The 24427-nt window shown below is 36.8% G+C and overlaps 1 protein-coding gene across 2 annotated transcripts in view; it reads left to right on the top strand.

Moving 5' to 3' along the window:
* LOC126190994 (uncharacterized) overlaps positions 1-24061 on the top strand; it is a 130436-nt gene extending 106375 nt beyond the window's left edge. The window contains exon 5 of one of the 2 annotated variants that reach the window (XM_049931671.1): positions 23746-24061. In XM_049931671.1, the coding sequence (XP_049787628.1) occupies positions 23746-23822 (77 nt within the window). In that variant the 3' untranslated portion in view covers positions 23823-24061. Of the gene's footprint in view, positions 1-17369; positions 23695-23745 lie in introns of those variants that run through there. The other variant, XM_049931672.1, reaches the window with a different exon arrangement.
* Positions 24062-24427: the final 366 nt, after the last annotated feature.

The following is a 24427-nucleotide window of genomic DNA, read 5'->3' as shown; positions in this document are numbered from 1 at the left end:
CAGGCTGAGCTAGATCAGGCTAGGGAAGGTCTGGACAGGTTAAGGAGGGAGAAGGGCAAAGAGAGGTGGGAAGTGGCAACAGGTAGTAGAAGGAACAGGCCTAGAACTAAGTCTGGCAGTTTTGTGGTGAATGTCAAAAATAAGTTTGACCTGTTGCTTCAGTTAGAAACTGATGAGCCTCAAGCAGAGGTAGGTGTAGACAGGACACAACAAACTTTCAATAGGAAATTGGAAAAGAATGTAGGAAAGCCATCGAAAAGGAAGAAAGTTTTGTTGTTAGGTAGTTCTCATGCCAGAGGTGTAGGCCAACTTCTGCAGGAGGAATTAGGACCAGAATACCAGGTCACAAATTTTTTCAAACCAAGTGCTAGTCTGGATCAGGTGACAGAGGATTTAGGTTCACTCTGTAAAGGATTTACCAGGGAAGACACCGTGGTTATTGTGGGAGGGCCAGGGAACAGCATCGACAGAGATCCTGGGTACAGTATAGAGTGTGACCTGGCAAAGATTGCGTCGGCATCGAGACACACCAGTGTTGAGTTTGTATCTGTCCTGAGACGCCATGACCGGCCCCATTTGAACTCTTCTGTTGGGAGAGTTAATTTGGAGTTGGAACGGCTGCTTGGGTCGGGTGCGGGGGCTCATATTGGTGTGGTTCCTGTTGACTCTCTCAGTAGGTGGGACTATACCAGGCATGGCCTACATCTCAACAGGAAAGGGAAGGGGAAACTGGCTGGGGTAATAGCAGGAAATTTAAGGGGGGGAGGCACTGCCATGAATGGTAAAATACCAGTGGTTACAGGTGTTGGAGCAGCACCTTTTTTAGGATAGGTAAGACAGAAAGATGTCAAGTTCTACAAGAGGTCAGGATTGAAACAAATCTTCAGTTTAGGAAAGAAATTAAACAGCACAATTCTAGCACATTGGATCACCAATCACAGCTGTCAATTATAAATTTTCACCAATCACCAGAAATTTTATCTCCACCAAGTTGTATCTCAGTCCTTGGTAATTGCATTGATGAATTAAAGTCACCCAACCCAGTTGACATAATCTGCCTCTCTGAACACCATGTGACCACTGGTATAGCAACTAGGCCTAAGCACAATGAGAAACTCAGACAGGAGAGTACTGCAAATGTTAGAATAAGGAAAGGTTCTCATGAAAGTATAATTAAAAATAATGTAAGTATATTTCATCAAAATATCGGGAGTTTAAAGAATAAAATAGATGAGCTTCTGGTTTGTTTAGAAGATTTAGAAGCTGAGGATGAAATAGATATACTATGCCTGTCTGAGCATCACATTGTTACTGATATGGATAAGGTAAATGTAAGTGGATATAAGCTCTCTGCACATGTAATGAGAGAAAATATGGAGAAAGGAGGAGTTGCCATATATGTCAAAAGTTATCATTGTGCAAAAAGTATAGAAACAAAAAAGTTTTGTGTAGAGAAACATATAGAAGCATGTGCCTGTGAGCTTAAATTAAATAAAGGCACATTTATAATTGTAACTGTATATAGGTCCCCATCAGGAAATTTTCATCTATTTCTGAAAAATTTGGACTCCTTGTTGTGCTATCTGTCAGACAGGGGGAAGCAAATTATTATTTGTGGGGACTTCAATGTAGATTCTATGAAAGAGGGTAATAGGAAAAATGACCTCGAAGTATTACTCGGTTCTTTCAATTTGACACCCGTTATTGATTTTCCTACTCGGGTGGTAAAGGATAGCAGCTCACTGATAGATAACTTCTTTATAGACCAAGATAAGTTTAACCAGATAAATGCTCAGCCTGTTGAGAATGGTCTTTCTGATCATGGTGCACAGCTAGTTACAATATATGACATAGCTCCATTCAGCAATACTAAACAGTCCTCCAAAGTAGTACGTTCAGTCAACGATTTAACAATTGCAAATTTCAGGGAAAGCCTACAGCAGTTAGACTGGGATGAGGTGTACCGTGAACCTGATGCCAATTTAAAATATAATTTATTTCATGACATTTTTGTAAATGCATTTGAAAACTGCTTCCCCAAGAAAATAGTTAAATATACTCGTAAGAAACCTCGTAACAAACCATGGCTTACTAAGGGTATAAAAATATCTTGTAACCGGAAAAGGGAAATGTATCTGACAGCAAGAAAGAGTAGTGACCCAGAAACTATCAAACATTATAAAAACTACTGTGTTATATTAAGAAAAGTTATTAAAAAATCCAGAAGTATGTGTATCATGTCTGAAATCAGCAACTCTGATAATCAAATTAAAACAATTTGGAATATTATTAAAAGAGAAACAGGTCAACCAAGAACACAGGAAGACAGTATTACCATCAAATTGAATGAAAACTTTACGAACAAAAAGTCAGAAGTTGAAAATATTTTTAATAATCATTTTCTAAATGTTGTGGATATAGTAGGATCCAGGTGTTCATTAGAAGATGCTAGGCTGTTAATGGAAGAGGCCATACCTATGCAATTTGATACAATTGAAATCTCACCCACTTCTCCCTCTGAAATTAGGAAAATGATAAATTTGCTTAAAAGCAAAAACTCACATGGAATTGATGGTATTTCCAGCAAAATACTAAAAGCTTGTTCTCAACAGATAAGTAAGATTCTCAGCCACCTGTGTAATAGCTCTCTGGAACAGGGCATTTTCCCTGATAGACTGAAATATGCTATTGTTATACCTTTGCATAAAAAGGGGGATAGATCTGATGTCAACAATTACCGTCCAATCTCCCTTCTAACAGCTTTATCCAAAGTTTTTGAGAAAGTAATGTATTCAAGAGTAGCTTCACATATCTGTAACAATGAAGTACTAACAAAATGTCAGTTTGGTTTCCAGAAAGGTTTATCAACAGAAAATGCCATATATGCTTTCACCAATCAAATTTTGAATGATCTGAATAACCGAACACCACCCATTGGGATTTTTTGTGACCTCTCAAAGGCTTTTGATTGTGTAAATCATGAAATTCTGCTAGACAAGCTCAAGTATTGTGGCATGAGTGGGACAGTGCACAAATGGTTTAATTCGTACCTAACTGGAAGAGTGCAGAAAGTTGAAATAAGTAGTCCTCACAATATGCAAAGATCAGCACATTCCTCAAACTGGGGAACTATCAAGAATGGGGTTCCACAAGGGTCAGTCTTGGGTCCTTTGTTGTTCTTAATATATATTAATGACTTGCCATTCTATATTCATGAAGAGGCAAAGTTAGTTCTCTTTGCTGATGATACAAGTATAGTAATCACACCTGACAAACAAGAATTAACTGATGAAATTGTCAATACTGTCTTTCAGAAAATTACTAAGTGGTTCCTTGTAAACGGACTCTCACTGAATTTTGATAAGACACAGTACATACAGTTCCGTACAGTGAATGGTATGACGCCATTAATAAATATAGACCTTAATCAGAAGCATATAGCTAAGGTAGAATATTCCAAATTTTTAGGTGTGTCCATTGATGAGAGATTAAATTGGAAGAAACACATTGATGATCTGCTGAAACGTTTGAGTTCAGCTACTTATGCAATAAGGGTCATTGCAAATTTTGGTGATAAACATCTTAGTAAATTAGCTTACTACGCCTATTTTCACTCGTTGCTTTCATATGGCATCATATTTTGGGGTAATTCATCACTGAGGAATAAAGTATTTATTGCACAAAAGCGTGTAATCAGAATAATAGCTGGAGTCCACCCAAGATCATCCTGCAGACATTTATTTAAGGATCTAGGGATATTCACAGTAGCTTCTCAGTATATATACTCTCTTACGAAATTTGTTATTAACAACCAAACCCAATTCAAAAGTAATAGTAGTGTGCATAACTACAATACTAGGAGAAAGGATGATCTTCACTATTCAAGATTAAATCTAACTTTGGCACAGAAAGGGGTGAATTATACTGGCACTAAAGTCTTTGGTCACTTACCAAATAATATCAAAAGTCTGACAGATAACCAACAAGTATTTAAGAAGAAATTAAAAGAGTTTCTGAATGACAACTCCTTCTACTCCATAGAGGAATTTTTAGATATAAATTAAAAAAAAAAACAAAAAAATATTAAAAAAAAACAAAAAAATATAAAAAAATAAAATAAAAAACACAAAAAAATGAAAGAGTTGTTATATTAACTTAAGTATGTTGTTAAATTAACTTAATTATGTCATGTATTGGAAAATTTGACTCGTTCCACATCATTACGAAATATAGTATTCATGATCCATGGAACTAGTATTAATCTAATCTAATCTAACAACAATGGGTAACTTTCTGATTCTGTGACTGTAAAAATCCCATGGTTTTGAGGCAAAGAACTTGTTGAGCCACATTCAGAGTGCATTTTCATCCTGAAAGAAAGTTCCTTAAAGACTGTTTGATTGAGAGTGAAAAAGGTGAAAATCTTAGGGCACAAAACCAAGTGAATAAGGTGGATGTGGAATGACTTCCCAAACCACTTCCTGTATAGTATTTTTTGTCAGTCTACCACAATGTGGATTGGCAGTATTGTGGAGCAGCATCATTTCACACAGTCTACCTGGTCATTGTTCTTGGATTGTGTCTGCAAGATGTCTCACTTGTTGACAATAAATGTCAGCAGTTATCGTTACACCTCAGGGAAGCAATTCGTAGCACACACCACCATTGGTGCCCCATCAGGTCCTTAACATTATCTTTTGTGGATGCGAGCAGGTCTCTGTACAGGGAGTTGCTGCTTTGTTTGGACTCAACCATTCTGTTCTTTTCTTTAGGTAAGCATACTGACACAATTTCTTGTCATCAGTAACAATACATGGCAGGTATGGTTGATACTGATCATGAACCAGTTGATGATGAGCAAGCAGAGATTCATCTTGCAGACAGTCGAAGAACAATGACCACCTGCTGGTTTTCTTGATTTTGACTTACTGGATGCAGAACCTATACACCAAGTGTTTGAAACTTTCCCACTGCATTCATCACATTTGCCAGTTCTGGAATACACTGATGTGAATCATTGTTAATGCGTATAAACAGTCTTCTTCAAACCTCGACGGTCTTCCTGAATGTGGAGAGTCAACAATGTCAAAACAATTCTTCTTAAAATAAGAAAACAATTTTCCTGCTGTGTTCTATCCAGTGGCATTATCCCCATACACAGTGCAAATACTTCTGGCTGCCTCCACTGCTGTCATCCCTCTATTGAACTCAAACAGAAGAACGTTGGAAATGTTCTGACTTCACGTGGCTCCATTTTGTAGCACCCACAGCTCCATTCAGTATCTCAAAATGACAAAATGTAGATTCAAATTGCAGCATTGAACTAAAAAATAAAAAATAACGGCCGGTAAATAAATCCTTAACAACTGGAATACCAACATACAAAACAAAACCCCTACGAACTTATATGCCAATCTAATATCAACAATATTTTCATCAATTTAGTAAAATGGTTTAGTGTCATGGACTCTTGTTAAAGCAAAAACTGAGGAAGAGAGAACTGTTAAGTGTGCCACACAGACAATACAGTTGAAACAATGAAGTTCCTGGGTATTATGATTCATTCCAGAGTAAACTGGTCTCATCGTTTAACAAGCTTCACCAGAGATTCAGCTTATCAATTTTTGCCGTACATATTATCTCTCAGATTGGGAATTTGAACACTACTACGTGGTGCACTATGCATATTTCCATGCTCTAATAATATGTGGACTTATATTTGGGGAAACCAGTCACTAGTAAATAAAATATCCTTGACCCAAAAATGTGTTGTAAGAATAATGAGTGATGTAGACTGTAGATGTACTTGTCCAAATCATTATCAGAAATTAAACATTCTAATTCCTGCTTCTCAATTTGTATTTTATCTTATGTGTTTCATCAATAAAAATTCTGAGTTATGTAAAAGTAACAGTGAATATCATAAACACAGTAGTAGGAGGAAATGATTGCAAAAATCTTATGATCATGCAGAATGGAGTGTAGTACTATGGCACAAAAGTTTATAATGCTCTTCCTTCAGGTATTAAATGTAAGTTTTATAACAAGTCCATTTTTAGGGACCTCTGAGGCAGTTTCTTCTGGAAAGGTCATTTAAAGACAAGGTTTTATTGATTGGCGACTCCATGTTGTCCTGTGCACTACGACCAGATAACAGGTATACTTGAAAAAAGAGACAGCATTGGTCGTATATTTTTTACTATTGCAAAATCGATTTTCTGTCACTGAGTGACCATCTTCAGTGCTATATTGTATAACTTAAATTAGGATGCACTGTTGTCACTAAGCTTACGGCAATCACATAGACTATGTGATTGCCGTAAGCTTAGTGACAACAGTGCATCCTAATTTAAGTTATACAATATAGCACTGAAAATGGTCACTCAGTGACAGAAAATCGATTGTGCGATAGTAAAAAATATACGACCAATGCTGTCTCTTTTTTCAAGTATAAAGACAAGGTGTTCATAAAGTTTGGGAACACTTTCAATTACTTATTGCACAAGAACCGAACATTGAACAGATATCATATATATGTCATTTTGAAGAGAAACCCTGAAAGTTTTTTCATGTATACTGCCACAGCCTAGTTTGGTAATTTGGCGATAGTCAATGCTAGTCCAAACATGGCGAGTTCAGGTACAGAGCGAGCTTTCTATGTGTTGGAGTTTGACAAAAACAAGTGTGCTAAAGCTGTTCAATGGATGTTTAGAACCAAGTACGGTAAGAAGCCACCAACAAGGAAGGCCATCTACCATTGGCCCAACAAATTCATTACGACGGGTTGCTTGTGCCCAGCAAAGAGTAGTGGACGTCCCAGTGCGAGCGAAGTGAATGTGGAATGCGTACGAGAGACATTCATCTACATCTATATCTACATCCATATCCATACTCCGCAAGCCACCTGACGGTGTGTGGCGGAGGGTACCTTGAGTACCTCTATCGGTTCTCCCTTCTATTCCAGTCTCGTATTGTTCGTGGAAAGAAGGATTGTCAGTATGCTTCTGTGTGGGCTCTAATCTCTCTGATTTTATCCTCATGGTCTCTTCGGGAGATATACGTAGGAGGGAGCAATATACTGCTTGACTCTTCGGTGAAGGTATGTTCTCGAAACTTTAACAAAAGCCCATACCGAGCTACTGAGCGTCTCTCCTGCAGAGTCTTCCACTGGAGTTTATCTATCATCTCCGTAACGCTTTCGCGATTACTAAATGATCCTGTAACGAAGCGCGCTGCTCTCCGTTGGATCTTCTCTATCTCTTCTATCAACCCCATCTGGTACGGATCCCACACTGTTCAGCAGTATTCAAGCAGTGGGCGAACAAGCGTACTGTAACCTACTTCCTTTGTTTTCGGATTGCATTTCCTTAGGATTCTTCGAATGAATCTGTCTGGCATCTGCTTTACCGACGAGCAACATTAATGCTTATTCCATTTTAAATCACTGCTAATGCGTACTCCCAGATAATTTATGGTATTAACTGCTTCCAGTTGCTGACCTGCTATTTTGTAGCTAAATGATAAAGGATCTATCTTTCTGTGTATTCGCAGCACATTACACTTGTCTACATTGAGATTCAATTGCCATTCCCTGCACCATGCGTCAATTCGCTGCAAATCCTCCTGCATTTCAGTACAATTTTCCATTGTTACAACCTCTCGATACACCACAGCATCATCCGCAAAAAGCCTCAGTGAACTTCTGATGTCATCCACCAGGTCATTTATGTATATTGTGAATAGCAACCCTATGACACTCCCCTGCGGCACACCTGAAATCACTCTTACTTCTGAAGACTTCTCTCCATTGAGAATGACATGCTGCGTCCTGTTATCTAGGAACTCCTCAATCCAATCACACATACTGTAAGGAGTCCAAAGAAAAAGGTGTGTCATGCATCCCATGAACTCAAAATGGCTCCAATGACATTTGAAAGTCCTGCGACAGAAGCTGTCTATGAAACCATTCAAATTGGAGCTAATGCAGAAGTTCAATGATGACAACAAAGACAAGCGTTTTGAGTTTTGTTCGCAGCTGCAACAATTGAATGAGGATTGGGAGGGCATTGTTTATCGCTTAACGTTTAGTGACAAAGACACTTTTCACACTAATGGGAATGTGAACAGGCATAATTGTCGAATCTGGGGTACAAAGCATCCACATAAATGCATTGAATGTGAGTGTGATTCCCCAAAGTTAAATGTTTTTTGTGCCTTGTCACGTGGGAAACTGTACGGGCCATTCTTCTGCGCATGAATAGTTGGTGGATATTCCTACTTGGACATGTTGCAGCAATGGCTGATGCTTCAAATGCAATCCGACTCTCCATTCATCTTTCAGCAGGATGGGGCTCCATCCCATTTTCATTGTGAAGTTCGTGGGTAACTGAACACGGAGCCTCTGCATTGATGGATCAGCTGTGCTGCAGAAGGGGACAGCTGTTTCATGAAATGGCCTCCCCGATCTCATTCGGTGTGACTTTTCTGTGGGGACACATTAAAGATCTGGTGTATGTACCACCTCTACCATTTGATGTAGCAGAGCTTCAGGAGAGAATACGGGAAGTGACTGCCACAGTCAACGATGCCATGCTAGGATGGGTATGGCAAGAATTTAATTACCTTATTGGCATCTGCTGGGTCCACTAATGGTTCGCATATCAAATGTTTGTATAAAAAAAAAAAAATTGGAGTTTCTCTTCAAAATGCAATATGTATGACATCTGTGCAATGTTTAGTTCTTGTGCAATAAATAGTTGAAACTGTTCCAAGACTTTATGTACACCCTGTGTATGTGTGATGTTATGTAATGCAAGATTGAATGATAATCTACTTACTTTTTTATTATTTTTAACTTGCAGGTCTAACTTTGTAAACATGATCTTTTATTACTTTTGTATTTTTAGGATTCTGTACCTCAGTCGGTAAAAATAGGACCCCTATAGGATTGCTATGTTGCCATTTTTCTCAGGAATGGGAAGACATATCAAATGGAAATTTATAGCACATACTAGGGTCTACTGTCCCTTGGCGGTGTAAAAACTTTTATCAAAAGATATGGTCATTTATGTCATTTGATTCTTGCAAACTCACTCATCAGTACATATTGGTTACTTCTGTTTGACTGAGAATCATGAAATTTGGCAAGCAGGAAGGTTTCAGAGTAAACATAAAGAGAGAAATATGAAAACTTAATTTGTTCTTACATTGCATGAAAAAACATTTATATTTGTTACCCGCCTTTCCATCTGTTAAAACCCCATTTTCTCAAAAACTACAATAGCAAATGTGAAATTACACAAAAATTTAAACCTAAAATCTAAAATTAAAACATTCTCAAATGTCTTGGAATTCCCAATACCAATATCTTGCCAGTATCAATACTGATAACAGGCAGAAACCATCAAGATTCTCAATTCCTTGGATGGATGAACTATCTATATACATAATTAAGTTCATACGGAATCGTCAGAGTGTCAGACCTACTTGCACTTGACGTACTTTTTGCAACATTACTATCTATGTATTGCTTTGTTTAGAGAAATCACATAAATTGTAATATAAATGTAAAAAACAATAAAAAAATTGACACCCTCTATATCCTTGTGAGTTTATCACAAATGGAGCAACAGACAGAGAAACAAATAAATGGATAAAATGAGTGCTTATCAATGCAGACTGATGTTGGACATGCAAGTGACAGTGCTCGAGCACTAGGTGGAGTGGCAAGTACCAGTCCACAATCAGTGGCAGCTGGCTGCTCGGCGTAGGTTCAGGACCAATCTAGTTAAACAAAAACTTACAGCCTTTTCATTGGCCAGGATAAATGTCATTGTATTGTTAAGAAGAAAAAAAGATCATAGCAATAGTTTCTAAATGCTGCAAACTATTCCACTGGGAGTACGGTTGCATGGGACCCACGCAGAAAGTTTTTGGCAGCTAGGAAGAGCCTAGTTGCTACTGTATTACGTAATGGGAGTTCCACTTCAGCACAGACATTGCTTTAAAAATTTGTTGTGTTCACTTTGGTTGACTTTACTGTTTTCTGCAGGAAATTGCAACATATGATTATTCGCTTCAGAAATAATTTATACTTCCATTTGTACTTGATTTTTTTGCTTCTTTTCTTTGCTTGATAGCGAAGAAAGATACGTCTTGGAATGAATAGACTTCTTTCATTTGGAAAAAAATTTAACATTTGGTATTAATTTAAACAGTTTCCACTCCTTACTATGATAAATTAGCATTTCACCTTCTCTTTACACATAATTTCAGTTATCACTGGACCAGTATCAATACAAAATCTGCACTCTGTCTTTTGACAGGCAAACGAGTATGAAGATTTTCTTCATATAGCATTAAAAAAGTTGTTTACAAAGAATAATGATTTCATTCATTTCACATATATGTTAAAGATCAGGGTACCATCTGTTCCCACTTATCCACAGTAGGCTAAAAGGCTGTGTTGTCTAGTACTCCCAAGGTTCTCCACAAATGTAAAAGATGTGATTTGTGACAACACAGTATCATCAAAAGAAAAAAAACATTTGCATAAATGTTTGAATTATAAATATCATAAATGCATTAAAATGAAGATTTCCTTGGCTTTGGTAAGATGGAAAAGATAGCAGCAGCATCATCAGAACTAATTTTTGATACTAAACATGGTGCAACCAGTGCCAACTGGGCTGCAGTTTTTTGGAGACCACAGAGTAGTCACTGAAAGTGGATATAGAGACTTTTGTTCTACAAATAATAAAGTTTACAGCCATTCCAACTCCAAGTGTAAGTTGGATTTTATCACTATTGCATCCATGATAGCAAGTTGAGATACCTCACATGGAGAAATAAAGAAACCATTGTAACCATTTTCACTTTTGGGTGGCAGTGTAATTGCCTCGCATTTAGAAGGAAGACATTTTAATCTCTTTCGTGAAACATTCGGAGGACCATGCTTGTCCAAGTAACTGCCATAGTACTGGTCTCACCAGCAGATGACTAACTGACAGCATGTCTCACTAATAGTGAATAGTGTTTTATTCGTCTCATAACATACAATTTCTAATCATATGATTAGTGTACAGGAGACATGCCAAAAAATGGATAACACAACTTCGGCCTAATTGGTACAAAGAATTTTAACATTAATATAAACTTTTATTTTTCTTTCCTCCCTTTTGTGAAGGACAGCTACATTTACAAACAAGACAATATGTAAATTTATATTGCTCAAATGTTCAGTTCATTGCTGGCCGGAGTGGCCGAGCAGTCCTAGGCGCTACAGTCTGGAACCGCGCGACCACTACGGTCGCAGGTTTGAATCCTGCCTCGGGCATGGATGTGTGTGATGTCCTTAGGTTAGTTAGGTTTAAGTAGTTCTAAGTTCTAGGGGACTGATGGCCTCAGAAGTTAAGTCCCATAGTGCTCAGAGCCATTTTGTTCAGTTCATCCTTCATGAACTCCTCAACAGTGTAGTAGCAGCATTTGACAAGTATATCACATAGCTTTGTTTTCAGTGTCTCTAGGTTCATAATCAGAACATTCTTTCCTTTTAGCTTGTTATGAATTTTCATTGCCATATACTGAGGAGACTGTGCATATAGGTTTAAGCGATGAGTGGGAAGCATAAAATTGTCTTTGTTTCTCGTGTTATATGTGTGTTTGTAACAGTTTTTCTCGAATAACTCTAAATTGCTCTGTAGAACGATGATATTATCATAGATGTATGACGAGGGAACTGTTAATAACTATTGTTTTTCAAATAGTGGTATTGCTTGAATTTCCCCAAAAATAATACTATACCTTACAACTGATTGAAAGTAGCTGTGGTATGCAATTTTCCTTGTATTCATGTCTGTTGCACCAGCTGATATTTGCATAGCAAATGCAAAGCTACATAATTTGTTTAACAGGTAGTCAACATGTTTATTCCAATTTAAATTTTTATCTAGGTTTAACCCTAAAAACTTCACAGAATCCACTTCTTCTGTATCCTGATTTTTAGAGTTATTTTAATTTCTTGGGGCTTTGACTGTTTTGTTCTGAATTGGACCATGTGGGTTTTAGGGATGTTCAATCTTAATCCATTCAGTTGGAGCCATGTTTCTAGTTTGTTCTTTGTGTTTATTATCTAGAGAGGGATGTTTTCTGGCTCCTGGTTTTCAATTAATACAGATGTGTCGTCTGCAAATAAAATCGATGGAGCACTTATATTTTTCGGTAAATCATTAACATAGAACAAAAACAAAATAGGTCCTAGAATCGAGCCTTGAGGGACAACTTGGGCTACTGTTTTCCATTTTTAATAGTAATTTGCTGCATTTGATGAGACAATCACTCTTTGTTTCCTGTTTGATAAGTATGAAGTAAGCCAATTTAGAACATTACCCTTGATCCCATACTTGTCAAGCTTATAGATGAGCAGTGCATGATTTACAGAGTCAAAGGCTTTTGTGAGATCACAAAAGATTCCTGCAACTTTATTATGATGTCTAATGATGTGCTGATCTTGTCGATAAACTTGTTAATTGCATCAATAGTACTTTTGCTGGAAACCAAATTGGTTTTCCATATAATATCATATTTCTCCATAAAATTTCAATTCTGCATAGCAGCAGCATTTTCAAAGATTTTTGATAGGACTGGAAGGAGGGAGGCGGGACAATAATTCCCCATATCCTCTCTTGACCCTTTTTTTTAGCAACGGTTTTACTTCTGCATACTTCAGCACCTCTGGGAAGCTTCCTTGTTCAAAGGATTGGTTAATTGTTTTAGATAGTGGGTATCCTATTATTTGACACAGAAATTTAAGGACTTTTGCTGGTATTCCATCCCAACCAGCAGAGTTTTTGTTTTTTAGTTTTAATATAATTATTGTACATCTATTGTTGAAACTGTTCAGAATTTTGTGAGGCATTCAGAATTATTATTTTGTCCAAAGGGACATACATTGTTCTCATAATCTGCAACATTAACCTCTGGTTTCACTACATTAATGAAGAACTCATTGAAGCATTCTGAAATTTGAGCCGGATTTACAATGATCTCATCTTCAAGCTTAATTCTACTAATTCCATGCCTAGAGGCTTTGATACCTAATTTGTGTTTTACAACTGACCACACTGCCTTTGATTTATTCTCATGTTTTAAGATTAATTTATTATTTGTCATTTGCTGTGCTGCCTTGACAACTTTCTTAAATGTACTTTTGTATCGTTTAACATATTCAATAAATTCAATTTTTTTATTATGTCTTAGTCCCTTTCTTAGCACTGGAGATTTTTATACCTTTAGTGATCCATTTTTTGTCATTTTAATAAAATAAGATTTTTTCACTGAAAACACTTAGAAAATCCCTTAGAAATGCTTCAAAATTTGCTGTGCATGAAATATTTTTATCAAAGTGCCATTCTGTCTCCTTCAGCTTATCATGGAATAGAGTCGAAGTTTCTTGGTTGAAGATCCTTTTTACATAAACTTTTTTACATAGAACTTCTCTATCTGCTCTGGGTAGCTCAATGAATAATGTTGAATGATCAGAAATTCCTAGATCTAGACAAAATTTATATCCATCTTCAAATACATAATTCATTAAAATATTGTCAATACATGTAGCTGACTGAGCATTTTCTCTTGTAGATTCAGAAAAAAATTAATTTGAAGCCATATTTTTTTTTATCAAGTCTGTAAATTTTGATACCCTTACATGTTTCATTCAACACATTGATGTTGAAATCAGCAGCAACTACAATTTTTTTCCTCTTTTCTTACTGAGATATTCTAACAAACTCTGAAATTTACGTAGGAAATGCTCAGTTGTCACCTTCCCTGAGATTCTATAAGTTGATATTATAACAACATTTAAGTCCTTTAACTCAACACAGCAACCCTCAAAAATACACTCTTCATTAAAACAATTGAAGTCACATCTTACATGTTAATCTAAATCAGAATGAATGAGTATGCATGAACCTCCTCGTGACTTATTTATCGTACAAAAGCTGGTAGCTACCTTAAAATTTTCAATTTTATTTAAGATTTTTATGGTATCACTACTAAGCCAGTGTTCATTTAAACAAATTACTTTAATATTTAGAAATTCAGATAAAAAAAAACCTTGTAGCTCATCTAACTTAGAGCTTCTGTCACATGAGTATTCAGCACTTAAACCATTTATATTACAATGCCTTATATAGTTACTATTAGGATCATCAATTTTATTTTTTAAAGACCTAATATTTAATAATGAGCCATCCTCACAAATGGGTAGGAGCTTACAGACTGGCTTTCTTTATTTTGACAATATATGAAAAGGATAGATTGCTGCTCACAGTACAGATGACATGTTGAGTCACAGACAGACACGACAAAGAGATGCTATACATTTAAGCTTTTGGCCAAAAGGCCTTCTTCTAAAGTACAAAACACAGACATTCAGGCAAGCACTACTCACATACACATGACCACTGTCTGGTCACTGAGGTGGGATCAACAGATGTGAGTAGAAATCTACCATTGTCTAATATTTTCATTATTCCATGCTGGATTTCCTCTGTAAAATTCCCATACTTACAGGATTTGAAGGTCAGTGCCCAGACATATGGTGCATTTCTCTAAAACACTCAAGTAAATCGACATTGAAAATGTGAGTGCTGTTAACTCTTAATCATTTTAAGCATCATTAAAATAGTGTCACTCATATGTGTGTGCTAAGCATTCCTCTTGTAATTTGTGAGGTCATTAGTTCGATTCTTGATAGACACAACTTTCTAAATTCTATATTTATTAGGAAACTTAAATGATTAACAAATATTGTGTGACAATTTTTAATAAAAAAAGTTGCACCTATTGAAAACAAAACCAGAAACTTCATGTTTGAAGGCCAAGAACTACACAGCTACATGCTCATTAAAATAGTTTACATTTAACAGCACTCTAATCTTCAAATCCTTACAGTCAACTTTTTGAATGGTGCATTGTACTGCTTTGGAAAGTTACTTACCTTCAAATCTCATAAGAATATAGAAAATTTGGGGGGGGGGGGGGGGTTCAGTCTGTAAGTCCAGGTCAGTCTTAGAATCCAGAGCTCTTTAGTCATAACCTGACATTCCTGTAAGTAACTATACAACTGGCTCTCTCATAAAGTATCACAGTAAAAACCCACGTGATACTATTTGAGGACACATTACATCAGACATTTCCATGGATGAAGCTTCTGAGGAAGTCTTCACAACTTTATACAGCCCCCTCCACATATTATTTAAAATATTGTCTCTGTGACATTGTCTGACCACTTTTAACAAGAGATCCTTCATGGCATTTTTTGACTTTTTTTTGCTATCACCATAAATCATATAACATCTACAATAAGAAGCCTCTTTGGTTATTTGCAGACAATGTCTTTGTCTTCTTTTCTTCTACCAGCATAACAATAGTAATCTGTCAGTTGCAACTGACAGCTAAGAAGCTTGAACAAAGGATGGAAAAGAAAGCTTTCAAGTACTGAAACAAAAAATATGTTTGTGTTTTATTGTTCACGTTTTCAAACTGAGGATGAAGTTCAGTGTTCTAACTTTAAGAAAAAAAAAAAAAATTGAAGTTTGTGTGTCTCGCATTTGATTTTAATTGAGCTTATGTGATGTCCACGTTTAACAACCAGAAATTACAGTCCCTGTGAGCTTCAAATATTAAGTGTGTTTGTCCAAGCCTGTTTGCTCTAGTTTTACATAACATTTGTACAGTCCTGTTTCTGTGTGTGTGGTTAATTGGTATACCACACTATCTTATTTAAAAGTATTAGGAGTTTGGTGCTGTTTGACGGCATTAGTCTGGCCGCCTCTACTTTTGGAACCAGTGTTACTCACAGCCTGTTTCTGATGCAGGAAAACCACCACATTGTTTGAGGTGGTGATGCCTCATAATACAGCATGGCTATAAAATACTGTCCATGCTAAAGATACTGTCATACTACATCATTTCAATTCCACCAATAGAATAGCTCTGCAATTGCCGGTGAACAATGATGACTTTCAGTATTCATATGAGAGATTGCCTCATTTAATAGATGCGGAATTATTTTAGACTTATTAAATAAAGAAAATCTGTACTTTAAATTATTTTTTAAGTCTATTTCACAGTGTTTTAGACTTCTTAAAGTGTACAGAAAAAAATCTTTTCTGCTTTAATTCCATTAGTGCCCAACAGACAAAATGACCCACAAGATGCAGGACACATTTCACTTGCTTCTGCAGCAAGGGAAACATCTCTGATTCTACTGGGTAGCAAGAGCTTGTGAGAATTTCAGAAAAGGAGTGGCAAGTAGACAGAAACTAATGAGGCCTGCATTAATCACCATGCAACTTTCTGCTACAGGTTATCTTGCTGTTGAGTCAGAGAGTTATGCAACTGTGGGAGGAGGAATGGTTGGCACTGGAGTACTACAACCTATGCTCACTGAAGCCAACTTGTCGGCTGCTGTGTACCTCAAACTGTTCTTGATAAGTACATGAAGTTAGACTGGCAGTCTAGTTGTGGCAGCCAAACTTCTACTTCTTCTTTTTTATCTTAATTTATTTATGCATTTTTCTGGCAATATTTTCTTAGATTATTGAGTTGCATATAAAGTATCAGAAACACCTCACATGTTGAAATCAGTCTGAGATTCTCTGGACTCAGGATCATTGCTCCCTGAGGTTTGAATAATTCTCTCATTTTGTTGAAAAGTTAATAATGTAATTATCAAAGCTTAGTCTTTAATGGTATCTAGATGGAGACCGTTCTAAGCTATTCACAATAATAGGAAGGTTTATAAAATGTGTTATATTAACAAATAAATTCGATTTGACTGTGCAAATTTAGGCTGATGTGCCACTGAACAGGTTGCTCTCCATTTTAGACATGGCGTCTTACACCATTTTCAGTGGCCTCCCACCTCCTCCCAAAACTGTGGTGCTTGTGACATAATTTATACAATAGCTATCTTTTTTTTCTTCATTTTGTTGTCTTACTGTGCAGAAATGAAATATTAGTGGTCTAAAGTTAAATTAGATATCATACTGCCCTAAACAACCATTGTCTGCATAATTACTGCCTAGATACTTTTGAGTTATTGCATCAGCAGTAAATTATAGTTGCCAATCTTTTGTACTATTCTTTGTTTACGTCATGATCAGTATGAATAAATATTGTAAACAATAGCGTATGTAGAATGTACTCCAGAAAAATTACTACTGTTTGGTTTTTCAGTTTTCAGACCAATGCCATCTGCATATACACTCATTTTATCGTTCATGCTATACTGATTATTCAGCAGCATTGTGTCATTATTAATTACTGTACACTTACAATAATTTCTTTTTCATTCCTTGCAGGTGAAGATCAACCGCCATCATATAGTGAAGCATGTGGCATGCAACTTCCAAACAAACCGTTTTATAAATAATAAATTATTAACTTGCAAGTTTAATTTACGTAGGTATTGTTGGTATGTTGTTTGAAGGGAGAACATTTTCATATGTTGTGCCATTCATTGAAGTGACCAGTATTTTGTCATCAAGCTATTAAGTTCTTATTTGTGTATCACATAACTAAAAGGTACCTATGCAGCTTAACCACAGTATTCCAATTAAGAAAAATTCTGTGTTTTACCTGGTTCACATTGCATCGCTGTTCTAAGTTAGTAATGTAACTACTGTAGGAAAAACATTATGCACAACCCGAAATATTCCACATCTGCAAATACTGTTACATAGACCAATATTTTTACATGAAATTAGCCTACCCAAAATACTACATTTACCACCAAAAATAGTATTTGATAGTTCAGTCAACGTGCACAATACTCTAGGCCATGCCTATGCTAGCCCTGCTTCCATTCCTGTACTACCTGAGTCATTTTCCTGTGAACGACCTACATGAGAGACTTCTTTCATACATACATCCGATGCCTCATAGTGTTGTCCAGTTATAGGTATTTCCTACCTTATGAAGAGTATTTACAAGTAGCCAGGTCATTTATGAGATCAATATTCTTAAACTTGTTCCAGCATTACATGTAAGGCTGACAACCAGCTGCCTGCCTCCATAACTGGCCACCACCAAACTGTGGCTAATTGTAAACACAGCCACCCACTTGATGAATCTACTGCCCACCATGACATCAATTACTGCATTACCACACCTTTGGACCCACTACATACATTACCAGCTCCTCTGAAGTGAACAGTTGAGAACAACCTCTCCAGCATATCCTCTGTTATCTCAATCCCATGGATCTAAACGTCTGCTAGTGCCCTTCCCATATCTATGACCTTACTGAATTTTTCCTCTTTTCTTTCCGTACACTGCTCTCCTGCTCCTCTATATTTTATACCTAAATTTCTCTACTCACTCCCCCCTTCCCCCTCCCTGTTAATGTTCAGTGAACATCCCTTTCTCAGTCCCCACTTTAGTACAGTAGCTCCTTGCTAATCTGTCCTCCACGCATCCAGGAGCATGGTCAGAATGGAAAAAAAGAAGGTTGGATCTGACCCATTACATCACAGTACTGCATGATTTTAATTTTTGACTGGAAATACTGTCTGAAATATTGTTCTGTGTTGAAATAGTAACAAAACTAAAGGAAAGTGTTGACACACTAAAAAATCTTACATGAAAGTGTAATGTATATTATTGCCAGTACTGTAAAATATGCCTGTATCGTACAGTAAGATATTGATACTGTGAGCAAAAGTGTAACTTCTGTAGATAATTTATTACCATACTACTTTGAGACAACTGATTTAAACTGAACTGTATACAATATGAAACATCACACAGTAAAATGTGTTCTATTCTTAAGCAGGATGGAAAAACAAGTCTAAAATGCTCTTTTGCTTAGCAGATGACAATCTTGATAGTGTTGCAGTTTTCAGCCATCCACAAAATGTCTACTGGAATAGATGAGCTTTGCTCGATGAATTGAAAGACTATATCAAATGCATTTTTAATATCTGTATGTGATACTCGAGCTGTAGGTTCATTATCATTGTCATCTTTCTCATTCTCATCGGTTGTTTAGTTACAGCATCAAATGATTTCTTCTTCTTCTTCTTCTTCTTCTTCTTCTGCCTCTTCCTCTTCCATTGACATTGCATCTCAGGATGGGACTTGACAGCAACCAACACTGTCAGTGTCTTCTCCAACCTCATCACTCCATCCCAACCTCTGTTATGCTCTAGCTCTTCTTCCTCCAGGCGCACTGCAGCAGGCTTTACTTGTGGGATCCATCTCATTGAGTCTTATTACATGTTCTGCTCATCTCAATCTACACAACTTTAGTGTGTGTAGTCTGGCTTCAGCTGCGAGAGACTGTGGTCATGAGTGTGTGAGTTGTGTTTGTGCATGCTCTCATTCCTTTATCTTCTTCAGCTCCCATTTTCATACACAGGTCCAGAGATTCTCCTCAGTATATTTCTTTCATTTGATCTCAGTCTACTTTCACCCTGCTTTGTAATCGTCCACATTTCTGAACCATACACAAGTACTGGGTGTATCAGCATTTTATAGAGTCGGCACTGAGTCTCTCATGATAGAAGCTTGGATTTAATATGTCACAGCATTCTAAAATAAAATCAATTAGAAGCACTTTGCAGTCCATAATTTCAGTTGATGTACTGCCATTTGCTTCTATCTTTGCGGCCAGATTTGTGAAACATTCCACTTGCTCTTAAGTTATTCCATCAAGGGTTACTGTGGGCTGTGTGAGTTTATTTGTACCATTGTACATATACTTCCCTCAGTTTTAGAGCTGAGAAGGCACCTTGTAGATCTGTAAATGTTCTATTCGTTAGGTTCAAATCATCTGCATACCCAACAGTAGTACGGAGTTACAGTAGATAGTACCTCTTATCTGGACACCCAATTCATGCACCACTTTCTCGATTGCCAAGTTTAAGAGTAGACAGGAAAGCCCATCCCCTTTTCTTAGCCCAGTTTGTATGGGAAACTGGGGTGATAGCCTAGACTGCACTCGCACAGTACACAGGGGATGACTTAGGGTGGCCTCTCAAATGCATCAACTTCTCAGGCACCCAAAATTCCTGTATTGCCTCATAAAGTTTAGCCTGATTTATTGTGCCATATGCAGATTTGAAATCAATAAAAAGATGGTGCACAACAACATTACATTCATTGGTCTTTTCTACTATTTGCAGGAGAGTAAATATCTGGTTCACAGTTAACTTTCCTGCTCTGAAAGTCTACTAAACAAGATATTTGACAATACTTTATTTGCAATATGTTATGCCTCTGTAGATGTCACATTTGAATATATCTCCTTTCTTGTGTGTCAAACACACTGTCCCTAATAAAATTTTCTCCGGCTTCCAGTCACGTCCAGTGGTTTAAAATCCACAAGCTTTTGGCCGAGTTCTCCTCGGCCATTGTCAAGTGGTAACATGACCGAGGAGAACTGGGCTTAAAGCTAATGTATTTTAAACTACTGGACATGACTTGAAGCCCGAGAAAATTTTATCAGTATATGTCACTGTGAAGCTATGCATTTGTATACACTGTCCATAAATTCCATATTTCTGGCAACTCTTTTTTTCCCCTGCTAAGGCACAAAATCTTGTATATCTTGCAATTAAACTCAGCTCCTCTGGCTTTCAATAGTTCTGATGTTATATTAGCAGTCCCTGGTGCTTTATTGTTCTTCAATGAGGCAATTGCTTTGTGTACTGCTCCTTGTGAGAGGGGAGGCGGCCTCATCCTCTTTTTCTGGGTGCATTATTACCTCTCCGACAGGGGGCTCTGGAGCATTCGATAGTTCACTAAAATATTCTACTCAATGTTCCAATATCTCTTGGTCATCAGCTAGTAATTCCCCATTTTTACTTTTACATATATTAATACATGGCTTAAAAGTTCTTCTTTCACTATTAATTATCTGATAGAATTTTCTGACATTATTTGTTTTTCCAAATGTCTCCAGTCCTTCAATCGGCTTTCTTTCCCATTCCCTTTGCTTTTTATTATGCAGTTATGCAGCTTCTTCTCTTCTTTCCTTTTATCTTGATAATTTCTTACTCCTAATGTATATATGATTTCTAAAGCATTTTCCTATACGCCAGGTTTTTCTTATGACTTATCCTCTTGCGATTTTCATCAAACCAGGAATTCGTTGGTTGTTTTTCTTCTTTCCCTAGCACTTTTTGTGCTGCCTTAATGTCTGTGTCCCTGCAAGCACTCCATTCCTGATCCAGAGTATCACTTACAATAGGAGTGTATAGTGCAAGATTCTGAGTAATCTTCTCAGAGTATGTTTTAGCAATGTCTTCATTTTTCAGTTTTGATACCATGTACTTTCTTTAAGATGTTCCTTTCACTTTCCTTGCATTAGATATCTGAGCTCTTAGTTTTGCAGTTACAAGGTGTTGGTCTGAATACATGTTGACTCCTCTGTAGGTATGTACATCTAGTAAGTTCGAGAAATGCCTACTGTCAGTAATTACATGATCATTTTGGTTGAAGGTATGTTGATGAAGGCTACACCATATTGCTTTATGGATCTTTTGTGTGGGACTGTAGTGCAACCTACAGCCATGTTATGTGATAGTGCAAACTGAATAACTCGGTGTCCATTATCATTTGCGTATTCATGAAGGCTATGCTTTCCCATCGCAGAATGCTAATGATCTTTTCCAGTTTGTGCATTGAGGTCTCCCATAATTATTTTAACATCATGCTCGGAGTATCTGTCATAGGCTCCCTCGAGGTTCTCATAGAAGGGATCTTTATCCTGATCATCTGCTGCTTCTGTAGCTGCATGTACGCTGATCAATGAACAGTTTGCAAATCGGGTCTTCAGTCTCTTGTGAGATTCTAGATGTTATTCTAATAAATCCACCCACTATATGTTTAAATTTTTGTCTTACTGTGAACCCTGTGCCAGATTTGTGGTTGCCCTTTGGACCATGGTAGAAAATTATCCAGCTTTCCATATCAAGCACTCTGTGTGCATCCTGCCCAACACTGAAGGTGCCTCTGACAGGTGCCCTGGGAGGGACATCAATGATCTGGTCAGCAGTTAATTCTACTTCTATTGTACAGTCAACATCTGCTGTAGTGATCCACTCACTCACGTCATTTGCCTACATGTCTGGTTGTAAAGACAGCATCACGTCTTTACATTTAGTTGGTGTCATTAGTTTTATGTGCTTTAATATGTAAGAACAACACTGTCAGTAATTTATAAAATAAGTGCTCGTGCAATAACACGTATTGATCAAGTCAGAAACAAGTTATTTCATGCTAAAACTGCTTGGTAGCAATTTCTTATGTTCTTTATTTTACAGTATATCGAAAATTTTCTTTTCATATTATGTTACTGCTACCCTTCTTGTAGTTACCACAAAGTAAAGCTCCTATACTGAGTACTCAGTTGTTGAAAGTGATTACCAGTGCATGACACACACAATTTTACTGTGCACTCTCAAATATCCCTGTTATCCATTATACATTGAGACAGTTTATACTGTAGTTTCATACACTAACGACTTCATGTAACCTCATTATTGAAACTGAGTCATTTTATTGACTACTGCAATGTTTTAAACCCTGCATGGAAACTACATCACTTACTTAGGTCTTGTGTTGGAAAATATAACACTGTTTGCCGTATACTGGGTACTACAATAGAAGTTTACATAATTAAATATTGGAAGTAACACTTGTAAATTGAGAAATACGCTTCAGAATAACATGGATATTTATACTTATACAGTGTGTCCCTGGAATAATAGCCAATATTCAAGGATATGACAGAGATGATCATTCAGAGCAAAACAGTGCCATAAACACGGGCTCTAAATTGCATACCTTACGAGCTCTGAGTTCTTGTTAAGTTGGTAGAGCACATACTCATGAGGGGTAAAGATCCCAGGTTTGAGTTCTGGTCAGGCACACAGTTTTAATCTGCCAGGAAGTTTCACAGTACCTCTTTGAATCATATCAAATCTGTTGAGTTGAGATAAAAACCAAGTATTAAAAATGTAAATGGCACCTCAGATCAAAATTCTAAAACACACGCAATTCTCACGACTACCAGTACTAACATCATATCTAGATTTTTGTAACACTGAAACAATATTAAAAAACTGGAAAAGTTGTGTTCAAGGGAAAAGATGACATTAAAGTGTAATTTCAGATTCTGGAGTATCACAACAATCACCAAGCTCAAATTCCTCAAACAGTTACAAACAGAAATACTAAATTATATTTATACAGAATATGATAATTTAGAAGAAATGGAGACATTGTATGAAAGTTAACATCATCTGTTTAGTATTTAACAAACAAATTGAAAGATTATTAGTGGTCTGCCTTAAGAAGCTAAAATGTGAAAATTGTTTTTGGACCAAGTGCAACATGTTTGTCACAGAAAGGAGGAGGACAGAGTCGCTGATGAGATGTGTTAGGATACAGGCATATTATGTAACTTCTTCTCAAGTTATAGTGTTTCACAATTTTAGTTCTTATATTTCGGCTGAAATACTTCTAAGGTATAAGCTGAGCAAGAAACCTAAATAAATCATGAAGAGTATTGAAACTTAACAGCTGGTGTTTTCTTTATGCTAATTAAATCCATTATGAGTTCTTGCAAAGATGTGAGTGTGAGCTTAGAGATACTAACTATGCAGTTTCAACTTGTATGGGATCATTGAGAACAAAGCTAAGTATCCTGTAAATATTTGTTTTTTTGAACAGAAACAGAACTTGTAATGCTGAGCTTAATGTCAGATGTGGTGGAACATGCTAATTCCAGTGGAGATATCGAGCAGTGATTACATTACAAGAGGTACAAACTCCAACAGTATGGCACCAAATCTTGAATGAACACCAGGTAATGTGCAGTGTTCGGATGAGATAATAATTAAAGTTGACCTTCTACAGTTCCAGTCCACAAGTTGATGGAAGATTGTTGCTGGTGGTTTGAAACAAGTGTAGCATATCAATTTTCATCACCCATGACATGGCTGTTGTAGCAGCTGATAACTTCATCTCAGTTGAGCAAACAATTCAAACTACAGGAAGTTCTGCACTGCTGTAGTGGTCTGAATAATCCACTGACAGAACTGAACTCTGGCTTCAAAATCAGTAGGCCTCATTGTCTGCATTATTGTTTATGATATGATTGTAATTGTAATGGCTGCTTCACTAGTATTCCCCATACTGTTTTCTTTGAAGTGCACTTGTTGACTTTGAGTTACTGATAAATCTTCTCCCACCTTGTCCAAAACCATCCCAGATACCACTGTGCAATCAGTTCTTTGTCAAGAAACTTGGCCAGCTCACTGAGGGTTTAACAAGGTTGTTCCTATCCATGGTAATAAATTTCTCCCAATTAGGATGACACTTATAGTGAATTTTTTTGCTGAACATGTATTCT

The sequence above is a fragment of the Schistocerca cancellata genome, chromosome 6 (assembly GCF_023864275.1).
Source record: "Schistocerca cancellata isolate TAMUIC-IGC-003103 chromosome 6, iqSchCanc2.1, whole genome shotgun sequence".
In the NCBI taxonomy this organism is placed as follows: Eukaryota; Metazoa; Arthropoda; class Insecta; order Orthoptera; family Acrididae; genus Schistocerca; species Schistocerca cancellata.
Note: the sequence above shows the minus strand (reverse complement) of the source record. Positions and strands in the feature narration are given on the sequence as shown.